The 15,280-nt window shown below is 61.2% G+C and overlaps 1 protein-coding gene across 3 annotated transcripts; it reads right to left on the bottom strand.

The window, feature by feature from the left end:
* Positions 1-614: 614 nt before the first annotated feature.
* On the bottom strand, positions 615-11,091 carry CLCNKA (chloride voltage-gated channel Ka; the record flags this gene model as incomplete). 3 transcript variants are annotated; one of them, XM_084243001.1, is made up of 19 exons in its annotated part: positions 615-662; positions 979-1,065; positions 1,693-1,776; positions 1,888-1,976; positions 3,777-3,910; positions 4,296-4,509; positions 4,761-4,871; positions 5,028-5,097; positions 5,510-5,683; positions 5,907-5,991; positions 6,575-6,676; positions 6,781-6,865; positions 7,117-7,242; positions 7,611-7,689; positions 7,780-7,857; positions 8,166-8,305; positions 9,206-9,334; positions 10,005-10,133; positions 10,992-11,091. In XM_084243001.1, the coding sequence occupies 19 exons, from the start codon at positions 11,089-11,091 to the stop codon at positions 615-617; spliced, it is 2,064 nt and encodes a 687-aa protein (XP_084099127.1). The 3 variants fall into 3 exon arrangements, with proteins under 3 accessions (XP_084099127.1, XP_084099128.1, XP_084099129.1); XM_084243002.1 differs by having other exon boundaries at positions 1,693-1,773; XM_084243003.1 differs by lacking the exon at positions 9,206-9,334.
* Between the last annotated feature and the right edge of the window lie 4,189 nt (positions 11,092-15,280).

Raw genomic sequence — 15,280 nt, 5'->3', positions numbered from 1 at the left:
GCATCTGGTCAACCTGCTGCTGCCCAGCTAGGAGTGTCCCCATGAAGGATGCCCGAAACGGTGGACTCCCACCTCTCTGCTCTGTTCAGCTGGGACGCTGGGGCTGGGCTGTAGGTAACTGGTCAGTGGGTCCTGCTTATGCGTGAGGACAAGCAGACCCGGCTGGGGCCTCGCCTTGCCTGGCACCTCCATGCCAGGAACGCCGGCCAAGGGGAGCAGGAGCCCAGGGACCCAGGCCTGCAATGCTCCTGTGACCACCGGGCGGCGCACGGACGAGGAACCAACCCAGGCTCCTGGGACTGGAGACCGGCTTTATTTTTCCCAGCAGCCTCTGGCTGGGAGTCTGACAGCCTCCGGGGGTGTCGTGGCCGCCGGCATACCCGTCTCTTCAGTTGCGAATTTGATGAACTCTCCTGAGCGCCGCTGTTGTCCACTGAGTTCTGCCCAGGTAGGATGTGTCTTCCGAGGCTGTGGCACGTGTGCCAGCGAGGAGGGGACGGGGCGGCAAGGCGCTCTACAGTGCTGGGTCAGAGCTGCCCGCCTCGCCAAGAAGTGGAGGAGCCGGAGGGAAGGGGTGTGTTGTGCTGGGGGACAGAGGCAGGATGCACCCACTTTCACTTTGGGGCCGGTGGGTTTGTCAGGTTGGAAATGGCTTTCTTCAACTAGAACAGAGAAGGAGGGTTTTGGGAGAGGAAAGATGTAGGGAAGGCTGAGAGGAGGGGTTCCAGTTTTGTTTGACTCCCCTAAGGGTTGGTGCTGGGGTGAATGTGAGAGCCAGCGCTTCCCCATAGCACAGGGGGTTGGCAGGGTTGGCCACTGGCCACAAAACCAGGTAGTTGGATCCATTAACCACTGGTTAGAAAGTGGGGCTCATCAGAATCTCATAATCCCGCCCCCCAGATTTGGATGGGAGGGTATTGGTGGCCCCCCACCTCCCCAGCTTGCTCAAGCGTGGCTCCACCCTGGGGACCCAGGTACCTCCACCCAAGACACGAAGCCCACAGCTCGGCCCCGAGACGTGACGAAGACAGACTGAAGGTTCAACAGCTCGAAGAGATTGTGTGCCTGGAGGAAGGGCAGCTAGGAAGTTCTGGGGGGCAGGTGGAGCTCCCCCTGTCCTCCAGCTTCAATTTCTTCCTAGCCTGGGGGCTTTGGACAGAGCAGAGGTGAACCTGGCCAGGTGTGCGGTGTGACGGGAGGAAGACGAGACCTGAACCCGCAGTGTCTGGTGTGACCACCAGGGGTCGCCAGAGTCCACACAAAGGCCCTTCGAGCTGGCGAAAAGGCTCTTAGCAGGCAGCACCGGCCAAGTCTCCAACCCATTTCTGCGCCTGCCTAGACTCCCTGTGCCAGGCTCTGCGCTTGCAAGGGAAGTTGATCAGCATTCAAAGTAATTAAGTAATTTGCCCAAGATCTCACAGGGAGAATGTGGTGAATCTGAAATTGAAACCCGTGTTTGCCTTCTTGCAAAGACAGACCTAGAGTCTCGCTCCACGCAGAGGCTTCTGCCTCCTAAGACTTCCCACTCCTCAAGTTTCTGCACCCTCCCAACAGCCTGGGAGCGAGGCTGCTCTGCCCATTCCGCAGATGAGGAGGCAGGTCCAGGAGGAGCAGCGAGGAAGAGAGCATGCGGAGAGGCTGGGTTCCCCTTCTGCCCCAGGGTCGTCTTCCCACATGCCCAAATTCTATTACCTGGTGCAGGGAGGTCTCCGGGGACAGCTGCAGGGTCACTGGCTGTGTGATGCAGCCGCCAGCCAAGAGGTCCTGGAGACACCGCTGGGAATGGGAGGAGTATGAGTATAGGCCAGTCTCCCCTGCCAAACAACTCCCCGCCTTCACAACCCTACTGACCCCCTCCGCCTCCCAAACCCTTACACAAGTTCCCACCTGACGTCCTGGAGCCCAGGAGGGTGGTTCAGCCTGGAGAGCCTGCACCAGCTGGGCCCTGCTCACGACACCCACCAGGATCTGAGACTCTGGACAGATGGAGAGGGAGAGCAAGAGGGCTGCATTATAAAGAAGGAATTTCTATTTACTGAGCACCTACTATGTGCAAGAACTGTCCTCTCAGGAACCTTCAGCAGGCTCTGGGCAGGAACTGTTCTCATCAACCATTTTTACAAAAGAGGAAATAGGCACAGAGAGGTTAATTGTCTGGCCTGAGGTAACTCAGCTTCTGACACGGAAGGATGGCAGCTGAGTGCTATGAGTAAGGGTGTCAGGATGCCTGCAGGGAACCTGCCCTCCCTGAGCTTCTCCATGCAGTAGAGCCTCACGTCCAGAGCAGGTTTGGGACACCTGCGTGAAGGGGCAGTGGATCACCCCATGTTCTGAAGTCTTACTGGGCTGGGGGCTTGACAAGCCTCACTCAGTGTATCCTAAAATTTGCAGGGATTCCATTTCTTTTTTTTTTTTAAAGATTTATTTATTTTTATACAAGAGCTGGGGTACAGGCCAGAGGCGCAGGAGGGTGAGAGGATTCACCAGAGACAGCGGGGAACAGAACAGGCAGAAGGACCAAAATACGCTACTGAGCAGAGCAGCGGGCGAGTCAGGAGAGGTCTGCCACGCCATGTGGGTAGCTCCCAGGCCGGCCAGGGATCAAACCCGCACTGCAGAGGCTGCAGACAGCTTCACAGCACTGCGCTCAACCCACTGTGCCACCGGGGAGGCCCCAGGGATTCCATTTCGAGAGAACAGATAGCCTGCTGTCTTATGCTTCTTGTCCAGTAAAATAAAAGCTTTACAACTAGACATAGATAATCAAACAATGAAAGCTATTTCTCTGGTGAGCAGAGGGGGGCCCATGTCTGGGAACTCTGCTCACTGTTACTCTAAGGGAAGAGAGAGTTGGTCTTTGAGGTCAATTCAGTCTTTGTTCCCAGGTGTTACGCCTTTCATGGGCTCATGCATATGCAAATATTTTCAAATCTTGTACTGGGGCGTGTTCCGTGGGATAAAGTTAAAGGTGACCCAATTTGCGTGGGGAGAAGAGCCTGGCGTGTGGGATGAGACCCTCTCAATCAATCGATATTACAATCAATACTATGCTGACTCCTGTTTTCCAGGTGAGGAAACCACAGGTCGTAGAGCTTAAGCGGTCTACCCAGGCTCTGCTGCTCATAAATGGCTTTATGACTCTGGGTATGTGGGTATGTGGGTGACTTGTACGGTTGCGTAGGTTGTTCACTGCACCAGATTCCTGCCTAAAGAACAGGGGAACCCAAATCCAGATGTGCTGTATTTGTCAAGTGTATATACTTTGTCTCATTTGCAGAGGGGGACATACAATCTAGAGTGACCTCAAGGGGCCATGGCTCCCAGCTGCCCCCCCCCCAGTTTATCTTTCTCATTCATATTGTACGTTCATTTTTTTAAAAGATGTTTTTCTCATGGCATCAGGAAGGAGACTTGGCCTTCTGGGACACTCTAGTTTTGACCCCATCATCCTATCCTCACTCCACAAGCACACCAGGCCTGGGTGCTAGAATTCCAGGGGTGTCTTATAAGCATCCTCTCCTCTCTCATATGAACATGTCAGTTCTCCGAAGCTAGGGAGCTTGCTTTCTCCATTTACCAGTGGGAAGACTGGAGCTCGGGGTGGTGAAGTGATTTGCCCAAGGTCACACAGGGGCAGAGCCTGGATTCAGATCAAGCAGCCAGACAGGCCCACTGTCCTGCTTACCCCTTCCTGGGCCTGACCCTCCAGGCTCTAAGAGGAAAGCAGAGGCTGTGTCCCCTCCCGTTCATGCTATCCCCTCCTTCCTGCTGGACACCTGTGCTCTCCACCACGGGGTACTCCGCTGTGTCTGTGGAGGTCAGGACCTTGACCACCTCCTCCAGGGGCGTGTCCTTGGCCAGCGTGGTGATGGTGACGGTCATGAAGTGCTCCACAAGCACGCTCTGAGAGCTGGGGGCAGAGGGATGCCCTGTCAGGAGCTAGAGTTGGGGGGGTACCCAGGCCCCAGGACAGGGGACCACTTGGGGGGGCACAGATTGAGACATTCCTAGAATGAATAGCTCCTAGAACCCCAAAGGCAGAATAACCCTGGAGACCAGCCCCCTGTGGCCCAGCCCTGGATCCCAGCCCCTAACCCGCTTTCTCCCTCAGACCAGCTCCACTTTGCTCTGTTTTAGCCAGAAGCCTTCCCCGGAGAGCTTCATTTGAAAAAAAAAAAAAAATTGTGGCAAAAAAAAAAAAAAATAATAAAGTCTGGAAGTTTGCAGGCCACTGGAGTAACCACCCCCATTTTACAGGTGGGGAAACTGAGGTTTGGGCCAGCAGCACCACTCACTTGATGCTTCGGCCCCGGACCCAAGGCAGGTACGGCAGCTTCTTGACGATGATGGTGCCGTCATAGAAGGAAGGCTGGCAGCTCTGGGCGATGGCGTTGGCCGCCAGCACCGCCATCAGCACCGGCAGAGCGTGCACAATCTGGCCGGTCAGCTCGAAGGCCAGCAGCGCCGTGGAGATGGTGTGGGTCACGGCCCCTGAGAAGGCCGCGGCCCCTGCACAGGGCAGAGCCGGACAGGGCGACTCAGGCCAGGGCCAAGGCACAGGGGACGGCAGGGTGGGAACATCCAGGGCCACCTGCCGGCCACTGTTGGAAGTGCCCCAAGGGCACTGGGGCTCAAGGCTGGGAGGGACCCCAGTGGGGGGAGCTCAGTGACCACCCCATGCCCTGCAAAGCCTCTGGCTGAATCTCCAGGTCAAGCCCAGCCCCATGATGTCTGCCGTCTCCACGGGTCTGACCACTTACCTGCCAGAGCGTACCCCCCAGGCATGATAGGGTTGGTGACCCCATCGGCCACGATGCCCTCAGGGAAAGCTAAGGCAAGGGCCTCCCCCAGGAGGCGCCCGGTGGCAGCTCCTAGTCACAGACTTCGGGTGAGGAGGGGGTGCTAGGCTGACCCGGCCCCCACGGCCCCGCATCTTAGGAGATGTATGTGGGTAACTCAGGAGGGGGAGGAGGCAGACTCCACCCCACTGCCCCGAGCCTCTCAGCCCCTCAAGGTCCCAGACTCACCAAAGATGAATATGGGCATGAAGTACCCAGCAGGCATGGGGATGGTGGTGGCCAGAATCAGCATCCAGAACTAGGGGGGCAGGAACCCCGAGGTTAGCAGCAACAGGCAGCAAGAGTGTGCAAGGGAGGATGGGCCAGGGACAGGTGAGTTCCGAGGGGAAGAGATGCCAGGTGCTGGCGCCTGGAGGCGGTGGGGGAGGGGGGAGCTGAAGGGGAAGGAGCCAACCCTGAACCAGTGCGGGGATGCCTGGCACAGGCCAGGGCGCTCCTGCCTTGCTCCATCAACCCTTTGAGGCAGGCACCATCACCACCCCGCTTTAAAGATGAGGACAGCAGGAGCCAGAGAGGGAAGCCATTTGCCCAGGACCAGGGCGGGCGGAGGCAGATCCAGGAGTCTGGGTGGAGGCTCCAGGAGGTGGGGCGGCACCTGCATCACCCCCACCCCCGGTTGGTCTGGGCTCTGTGCACACCCCCATACGCACCTTCATAACCAGGAAGAAGGCGAGGGTCCCAAAGATGGTGAACCGCGGGTGGTACCACTCGAACCACAGGTTCTGGGGGTCAGGCTCAGCCGGCCAGGGGGGTGAGGCGTTCCGGGTCATCAGCGCCCACGAGTTGTTGTCAAACAGGGTGTCCAGATGCTCCTTCATGGACAGCTGCGGGGGTGCAGGGCCAGGGTGGTGCATGAGGGGTCAGGCAGCCCTCCCGTACCCCCCGCCACCAGCCCTGGAGGGGGGCCTCGGGAAGGGCTCTGCACGTCCCCGGCTGCAGTTTCTGTAAAAACAACACCCCTCAGAGGTGCTGTGGGGGTGAATGAGGTGGCACAAAGTGGACAACCAATGGGGCTCCCCACTCAACCCCCAGCTCAGCACCCCTTACCCGAGAGGCCATGAAGCGGCCCACGCCCGGGGGGTAGGTGATGGAGGCCAGGATCACGGCAGCCAGGGTGGAGTACAGGGGCTTGCTGCGGAAAGGGGGGGGGGTTTCCAGCCAGGGCTTCCTTCCCTTCCTCCCACCCCACGGAGGGGGGACACCCCAACAGGGCCTGCCCTCTGGAAGCTGACACTGAGGCTGAGTGGGAGGAGGGAGGAGAGCCAGGCCCCTCTAGGGAGAAAACCCCATGGGGTCAGCCCCACAAGCTCTTGGGACAGAGGCTGGCAAGGGAGGGGCCCCCCACCATCCACGCTGGCCAGGGAAAGCCAAACTCAGGGGACAGCGGTGGGGGAGGGGAAGCAGAGAAGGCGTGGGGAGGAGAGAGGCTTGTGAAGGGGCTTGGGGTGAGTGGGGGCTCAGGGAAGTCAGTGAGGACATGGACTCAAAGACAGGGTTACACGGAGCCTGGGAAGCCCAGGAAGGCGGGCAATGACAGTGGGAACCTGGACAGGGGGTGTCAGTGAGGGAGGGAGTAGGGGTGTGCACGAGGGACCTTTGGAGAGCTCAGTGGGGGTTATCATGGGTGGGGCTTTCTGCATATAGGGAGTTGTAGGCTCAGGAGGCTGAGTCCTGGGGGGCTCCCTGAGAGCCCCCACACCCAGGCCGGCGCCCACCTGGTGGCCAGCAGCTTGGAGGTGAGCCGATTGGTCTTGACGAACACAAGGAAGTTTCGCTGACAGAAGAGGTAGGCACAGCTCAGGACCCCGCAGATGGCCCTGGGGAGGGGGGGGCAGGGAGGTGAATCCAGGGCCCCTCCCCACTACTGCCGCGGCAATTCAGGCCTGGGCAAGGCTCTCAAGGGGTACAGGCACCCACTCACCCCAGGGCCACGAAAAAGAAGATCTCGGGCAGGTCGAAGGGGACATCCACCCGGAAGCTGGTCTTGAAGAGGGAGGTGATGGTCTCTGGGGAAGGAGGGGTGGGTGAGAGCCTGAGAAGCAGCAGGCAGGGGTGCAGGTGACACCAGGTCTGCCCCCACCCCTGCTAGTGCTCAAGGCGGTCCTCCTGGCCCCTGCCTCCCTGCCCAGCTTGGCCCCCTTCTGTCCTCAGGGCCCCCCAACCTTCATGCCCATAAGCTCATCCCTTCCATCGGCGAAGAAGGGGGGGAAGGAAGAACAAGAGGGGCGGGGGGGGGGGCAGGCTCGTGGGGGGTCACCCTGCTCGCTGTTGAAGACCGCCAGCAGGCGGAACATGAAGGCCCCGCAGGTGGCAGCGAAGAAGCCTCTCCAGTAGTCCCAGACCGAGAAATGGGAAGACATGACCTCGATGCTGAACAGGACGCCTGGGGGCGACGCTGAGCTTAGGGAGACCCACACCAGCACCTCCACCCTCCCGGGGCCGCACCCCTCCGCCACAGCCCACTGGGGTGGGGACTGATGACCCCCGTGTTACAGAGGAGCAAGTCGGGCTCGGAGGGATGACCCCTCGCCCAGGGTCACGCAGGGGCAGCTGGATTGCACCCCCGAGTCTGTCTAATGTCACCCTGAAAGCCCGCCCACGTCCTGGGGTGCGCTCTCTGCGAGGCCGCAGCAAGGACCAAGACCAGAATCAGCCAGCAAGCCTTCTCCCGGCCCTGGGTGGCGGGGACCCTCCAGGGGCGCTGGGCAGCCCGGGGTGGGGGGTGGGGGTGTGTGGGCTGGGGGGGCTCACCGCTGAAGGGCGCCGCGAAGACTGTGGCCACGCCCACCGCCGCCCCGGCCACCAGCATCTCGTTCTGCTTGCTCCTGTTCTGGGGGATCCGGTCCGGGCTCAGGGTCAGCCCTGCAGGCCCCCCTCTCTCATTCCCCTAAGGGAACCCCTCCCCCCCCTGAGCCCTCACCTCGGTCTCCCCGATGGTCTTGATGCGCAGGCGGCCCAGGTAGGCAGCGATCATCACTGAGAGGTGCACGAAGGGGCCCTGCCAGGGGAGGTGTGGGGAGGTGTGGGCAGGTGTGGGCAGAGGGCGCAGGCCTCAAGGGCTGGGGGAAGATTAGGGCCCTTGTTCTTCCCCACAGCCCCTCTCTGGGGGTGGGGAGACAAAGGGAACCTCATCCAGGCACAGTATGGCAGGGCCCCCCTTCTTCCACTCTCCCAGGCCTCTGGTTACAGTCGGGAGACCTCACCTGCCTCTTCCCAAGACTGAGGCCCCCCAAAACAGACTGGCCTGAATCCCCTCTGACCCAGCTTGGGCGGGGTGATGAGAAAAGGCCGAGCGGCGGGTCGTACCACTTTGCCCAGGAAGATGGTGCTGCCGCAGGCCAGGGTGCAGGTGAGGCCCACCACCTTGGCCCCGAAGTTCTTGATATCCAGGTAGTCCTCCAGGACCACGCCCGACAAGATGGTCTTCAGCTCGGGGATTCCAGAACCTTGGCAGGGGGCAGGCAGGGGGCGTAAGGAGGGACAATCTCTGGGTTCAACGCCACTTTTTTTTTTTTTTACACTTTAAAAGGACAGATTTATTAGCAAAAAGAGAAAGAAGAGACACCTGCATAGACCAGGTGGGCAGAGAAAAGGTTTGTGAAAACAAATGCCTGCGTAGTCACAGGTGGCAGGAACCTAGCCTAACCCCCTCCCAGCTCTCTGAAGCCCTATCTCCGTCTGCAGATGAGGAAGCTGAAGGCCAGAGCTGAGTCCCCTCTCAGAGTTATTGTGCCGAGAGCAAGGAGGGAGAAGGAACAGGGGTGGCAGGGAGAGGTGGGCATAGAAGAGCACTGGGGGGCACTCCGTGCAGGTGAGTACACTGAGGCTCAGAGAGAGGCAGGAAGCTGCCCAGGGTCACACAGCAAAGCAGGAGCAGAGACAGGACCAGACCCAACACCCTCCCCACCCCTGCTGCTCCATGTGTGTCCATGTTCTTCCAGCTGAGCCCCCCCCAGGGCAGGAGGGGGAAGCCGGGATAGAAGCAGACTACCCCAGACACACCCCTGAGTGCCCCTCTGCCTGCAGGGAGCTGGGGGGCAGAGCTGAGAGGCCTGGGGGAGACGTGCGCCTCCATGAGCCCCTCACTGGGAACCAGCTCTGCAGGCCAGCCTGCCCTCAGTGCTCCATCACGGCCAGCGAGCACTCGGGGAGGAGCAGCGCCAACAATGGCCCAGGAGTCAAGGTTGGGCCTCCTTGCTTGACTTTGGGGCAGAGACATGACTCTCCCAGCTTGGCTTCTCCAGCGTGAAGTGGGGCTCCTGTTTGCAGCACCCCCATCAGAAACCCAAGGATGTGAAGGCTTTGGCCGGTGGCCCACGGGCAGATGGCGTGGTGACGGGGCTCACCTCCAGAGAAGGGCGTGATGCTCTGGGAGAAGCCGGAGGAGAAGGAGACCAGGGCCACGGGGTACACAGTCCAGGAGAGGTACCGGAGCAGGTGACTGTCCCCAATCTCCCGGTACAGCCACTTGTGTGCTAGGGACAGCGGAGAGTCAGACACCCACCCACAGCGCAGCAGCCCTCGGGTGCCCCCAGTGACCAGGAAGTGGCGGCTGGGACAGCGGAGGCCCAGGGTCACCAGTGAGTGGCAGATGCGTGAAGAGTCAGGACAAGGCCCTGGTTTTGCCCCCCCCTCACTGTGTGACCTTGGGCAAGTGACTCAACCTCTCTGAGCCTCTGTGTCCCCAAAATGGGTGAGTGATGGTGCCTCCCTCACAGGGTCGCTCAGATAACATCTGGCTCATAACAGGCCTTCAGATGGCACCTGAGTCGGTCTCCCAGAGGAGGAAGGGTCTCAGACTTTCCTGCCCCGGGGCCCCTCTTCCAGGGAGACCTCAGGGTGGAGAGTTTCCCCTCAGTTACTGAGCTGAGAGCAAGGAGGGAGAAGGAACAGAAGCAGCAGGCAGAGGTGGGCATAGAAGGGCACTTGGGGGCACTCCGTGCAGGTGAGTACACTGAGGCTCAGAGAGAGGCAGGAAGCTGCCCAGGGTCACTCAGCAAAGCAGAAGCAGAGCCAGGACCAGACCCAGCACCCTCCCCACCCCTGCTGCACCTGGCTGCCCATCTGGCATCCCCAAGGGTGTGCTCGGAAGCCCTGGGCCCAGAGCAGGTGTGCATGCTGGGGGTGGGGGGGTGTGGGGGTTACCTCGAACCACACGTCCCACAGCAAAGCTCATGGTGTAGCTGATCAGGGCCATGAGCACCCCAAGGATCATCAGGAAGTACCAGTCCTCGCCCACAAGGAATAGCTTCTGCTTCAGCCACTCCAGGCCAGCTGGGGCAGGGCAGGAGGTCACCGGAGATGAGGGGTGGGGGCGTGGACAACCCCTTCCCCGGAGGCCGCTCAGGCACAGGGCAGGGAGGGCAGGGGCCAGGTGGGGCTGGGACAGGTGCTGGAGTCCAGGGTAGCCCGGAGGGGGCTTGGCCTCACTGGAGGGGCAGAGCAGGGTGGGGGCAAGTGCAGGTGGCAGCGACCCTCCCCTCTCCCCACCCCCAGCTCGTGCTGGGGTATTTATGGGAGCAGGAGGCATAACTTCGAGAGCAAGAGGGTCTAGCGATACCCCTGTGCTTTCCCAGGCCCTGGCGGCTGCCCTGAGGACTCCACTGGTGTCAGGCCAGAGATAACCCCTGGGTCCCCAGAAAGGCCGGGGAAACTGACCCTTGCTGACTGTGGGTACCAGCCCTTCGGGCTGCTCTTACCCTCTGAGGTCCCTGCCTTTTCTACCCCCAAGTAAGGGGACAGTCCAGGTCTCAAAGTGGACACTTGAGTGTCCCTGGCCAGTCCATCCCCTGCAGCTTACCCGGCCCAGCGCCAGGAGAGGTGCCAAGTCCACATTTGCTCGGCCAGTCTGTGTCCCCTGCAGGTCCTCACTGACTCAGGCCAGTGTGGCCGGGGGATGGGCTGCGCTCTCAACAGGCAGAGCAGACCTCTAGCAGCCTGACCGTGGGCAGACAGATGGACAGACAGATCCCTTCTCTCCCTGCCACCCCGAGGGCCCCAGGCAGTGACTTCAGAAGCAAATGCCTGGAGGAGGGCTGCTCTTGGACTTCAAGGTGGGGCTGGGGGAGGCTTGGGCAGGGGTGATGACCTGTGGGCTTTTCCATGGGGAGGGGGCGGGGACCCAGCTCTCACCTCGGATCCTACGGCGGAGGCGGGGACACGGGCCCCACAACTCCTGGAGAGTCACGGGGTTCCCTGAGGAGCCCTCACGCAGCCCTACCAGCTCCTCCATGGGGTCCCTGATGGAGCAGACAGACAGACAGACCTCAGTGAGCTGCTCTAAGACGCCTACCCGGCCACCGGCCCTTCCAGAACTGCTCCTTGCTGGGTGGGAAGGAAAGGTGGTGGTGTGTGTGTGCGCGTGCATGCCTGTGATCGTCAGGAGGGGCTGTGGGGCTGGCGTGCCCTCCTGAGGGTGTCCGCGAGGGTGTGCGTGTGTGTGTTCATGTGCAGGGCCGGCACCCGGCTCCCGAGCTGTGCCCGCCGTATCCAGCAGCAGGGACAAGGTGATGGCGGGGCCCCCTCCCCTCCTGCGGCCCCTGCTCCTGCCTCTTCCTGGACACTTGGGGGGCCTGCTGCTGGGAGCAGCCCCTCAAGTGCCTCACTGTGGGACCCCGAGAGTGGTTCTGACACCCCTGTCCACCCCTGAGATCCCTACCTCTCAACGCAGGCCACAGAAGCAGGAAAAACCCCAGGCAAGGAGAGCCCCTGAGGGTGGCAGGGAGGTGCTAAGCGCCTGGCCGGCCCATCCCCTGCGGTTCACCCCCTCCCGGCAGCTTCCATCCAGGAGCTGCCCTGCCCGGCACCCGCAGCTACTCACCTCTGTGGTCCGGCCTGCTGTGGCCCCAGCTGCCCTCCTGCAACAGAGGTTGCTTTGCCCACAGCTCAGGTGCACCTGCACAGGTGTGTGCTCCACCAATCAGCATGCAGGCTCCCCTCCCCCACCCGGCCCTGCGAGGCTTGCCATGGCCATTAAGAATGTCCTTGACAAACCAACTGAAACTGCCCAGGCTGACTGAGCCCTGCGGGCCAGAGCAACCAAGTGGGGCCCAGAGGAAGGGGCTCCTCCCCACCCACCAGAGCCACATAAAGGAGGTGCCCCCCCAAGCTGGGGGCCCTGGGGCGTGGGAAGAACCTGGCTCCAGCCTAGTGTCCAGCCCCTCCAGTTTCAGAAAATTGCCACACCAGCTCCACCACCCATAGCGCAGTGGTCTTGGGGGGGGCCTTCGGGTAAATGCCACAGACTTTGTCCCACCCCAGCAGAGGGTACAGGTGTGTGGGCGCTGGGGACATGGTGAGGGAGCACGCACATGTTACCTGCCACCTGTGCGTGCGCTGGCGCTTTACATCGTGAGCCCAGCACCCTGTGAGTCGGGGCCAGCATCACCCTTTCTCAGATGATAAGTGGAGGAGCAGAGAGGTGGAGTCACTCAGCTAAGGTCACCCAGCAGAAGCTGATCCCAAACCGAGACCTTCCCTCTACCTGGAGCAACTTCCTGCTTCTCCGACTTAACCAGTTAGGGCAGGAATTTCAGCACAAAGCAGAGGATTTGTGTCTGATGTCACTTTTGGAAGATTTGGGACAACTGCCCACCTCCCCTTCCCAAAGACCCCCCTCTGGGGACTCCCAGCCACCCTCTGCCCCTAGATGCAGGGTGTGTGTGTGTGGGTGTGTGTGTAAGTGTTGGGGGGTGCTCACTGCTCTAACTGAGCCCACGTCACCCTGGCCGCCCCCCCCCCCCATCGACTGTGTACAGTAACTAGATAAGTGGCTGCCCTGTTGACACCCCAAATGCCAGTCTCTGGCCCGGGGCAGCTGCTGCCACAACCCTGCAGCTGGCACCGCAGGTCCACACCCTCGGCCCAGCCTGCAAGCACCGGGACACAGGACAGGGCAGCAAGGGGGTCTTGGTGCCCACATCCAGTCCCTCCCAAAGCCTCGGCCCCACATGCCAGTCCCCAACTCCTCCTCCCTCATCCGCACAGCGAGGCTCAAAGACCAGCAGGTCCTTCACCCTGAGCCTGGCCGCTCCTCCTCTGCCCAGCAAGGGGAGCCTGAGAGCCCTGGGCAGGGGCCTGTGTCTGCCTCATTCATCACAAGACTCCAGAGTCTAGGACAGTGACCAGCACGTGCCAGGGGCCCACTGAGTCCCTGCTGAGCGAGGAGGGTTTCCCAGGCAGGCTGTGTGGGGAGCAGATGAGAACAGATTCTTAGTCCAATCAGAACCTTGGAGGGAAAGGGAAGAGTCTGTTTTGGCTGGAATTTCTCCCGTGTGAGTGGGAGGCGCTGGCAGTTTGGGGTGCAAGGCACTGGGTCACCTCCGAAGCTCCTCTATCCCTATGATCGGTAGGGCGAGGCATGCCAGAGACAGGGGAATGGCCTTGATGACTTTTTGAGGTCCCTCCTGGCCAGTGGAGCCAGTGGATGCCGTCGGTGTTTGTGTGGGTGACGGCTCAGGGGTGGGGGGAGGGGAAAAGGAAGAGAGGCAGGGAGGAGGGACAAGGTCTCACATCCAGCAGCGGTGACTCAGGCCCTCTGCACCATGACAGCGTGTCTGCATTTAGCCACTGGCTCCTGTTTCCCTGGCGGGCGACAGGCTCTGGGCCCCCCACCCCACCCCCACTCTGTCCCTCTCGCCTCATTGCTGGTAACCTCCTGGCAGCTCTAGTGGAACCCCTCGGCCAGGCAGGTGACGGCCAGACAGGACCCTCTGTTGGAATGACAGACCTCTTGCTCCAGCCACTGCCCTGGCCCTCACTTGCCCCCACATGCCTTATGTCGCCCCCCTTCCATGGCTCACCAGCACCAGTAATTACCCCTATAATGAAGCACCCCAAGGATGAAGCTCTGTGAGAGGCCGACAAAAGACAAGTAGTCCCCACCTTCAAAAGGCCCCACAGTAGTGGAGGAACTGCCAGTCTGATGGCGAAGTGGGTGCAGGCAGAGAAGTCACAGACACGGGAGACCATGTCATGCAGCCAGCTGCTGGGGTGAGCATGTGGGCTGGGGCCCCTGGGTGGGCTGCAGCACTCAGGGACCTCCCTGGGGAGGAGGCCCCTCAGCTGATCTGGGGAGGAGGCAGAGGCCCCATAGGGCAAAGACAACCGCAGTGGGACTGTCCTCCCCAGGGGGCCTCCCTGCTCGCGCCCAGTGCTCGTGGTCAGTCCCGGCTCTGCCAAGACCCGGATGGCAGAGAGGGGCTGCTCGGGCCTTGGCCAGCCTGTGTCCACCCACGTATGTTGGTCACTGGAGAGTCAGACAGGGTGGGGCTGGCACCCTGGCCCTGCCACTAGCCCAGCTGCAAGTCCCTCCTTGAGGCTCCGTTTCCCTGTCCATGAAACGGGAATAACACCCCCTTCCAGGTGCGGGGGGTGGTACAAAGAGGACGCTGCCATGCTCACTGCCAGGAACCAGTGCCCAGAGACCTCCCAGGGCTAGAATAATTGTCTCCTGGAATCCCCTCTGCCTCCAGCTGAGAACATGCCCCTGCCGTCCCCAGCATCTCCTGCAGCTGGAGGTCAAGAGGACAGTTCCCAAAACATAACCTTCTAGAACTTGAAGGACAATTACCAAATTATCTCCCCTCCTTCCCTGAGTCAGGCCCAACCCCCAGCCCTGCCTCAGGCGGCCCCTGAATGTTCTGAGTCAGGGATGGGGAGGGCCAGCCTGAGTGAGGTCCCGTGGGAGCTGGCAGGGGGACAGCTGCACTTTCTACACCGCCCCCCAGGAGCCGTCTCAGTCTTTCCTAAGAGAAAGCTGTAAACACTGTGCCCCAAGGGAACGAGCCCTTGTGTCCCTCCTGGGCCCAGCAGGTGGGTGGTCCACCCACCCCTGACCTGTCCTGGCAATTCTGGTCCTGCCCAACGCCAGGGGCTTGAGATCCTGATCACCCACGACCCAGATCCTCATAGAAAGGGCTAGAACTGAGGGGCAGGGAGGCCTGGAACCAAAGCAAACCCTGTCCTCAGGGAGCTTATGATCTGACAGGGGAGGCACAGGCCGTAGAGATCCCCGGGGGCCAGGGGAGACAGAGACACAAACACCAGACAGGAGGCCTCAGGGTGGGCACTGAGGTCTGAGGCAAGCCCCCCATGGCTCCCCCCCACACACACACCCTGGAGCGCAAGCCCTGTGGCTGGAGTTATCAGCCTGGAATGCAGCGGTGAGCTCAGCCCTCACCGGCCTGCGTGTGTGGGGCTGTCAGCAGGGCCGTCTCACTGGAGAAGATTTCCAGCCCCCTCTGGGCCACGGAGAGGCCTAAATTTAGCTGGTAGACAAGGGGCTGGCCCTGAGCCCAGGGGCTGTCGGGCCTTATAAAGCGCCGGTAGTCAGGGCCCGGCAAGCTCCCTCAGAGGCCTGCCGCCTGCACCCCTCCTGTCCTCCCTGCTTGCCTGGCCAGGGCCCGGCCGCCCGCCCGTGG

This window comes from Talpa europaea (assembly GCF_964194135.1).
Source record: "Talpa europaea genome assembly, chromosome: 9".
Lineage (NCBI taxonomy): Eukaryota > Metazoa > Chordata > Mammalia > Eulipotyphla > Talpidae > Talpa > Talpa europaea.
The sequence above is the reverse complement of the archived record's forward strand: the minus strand, read 5'-3'. Positions and strand labels throughout refer to the sequence as shown.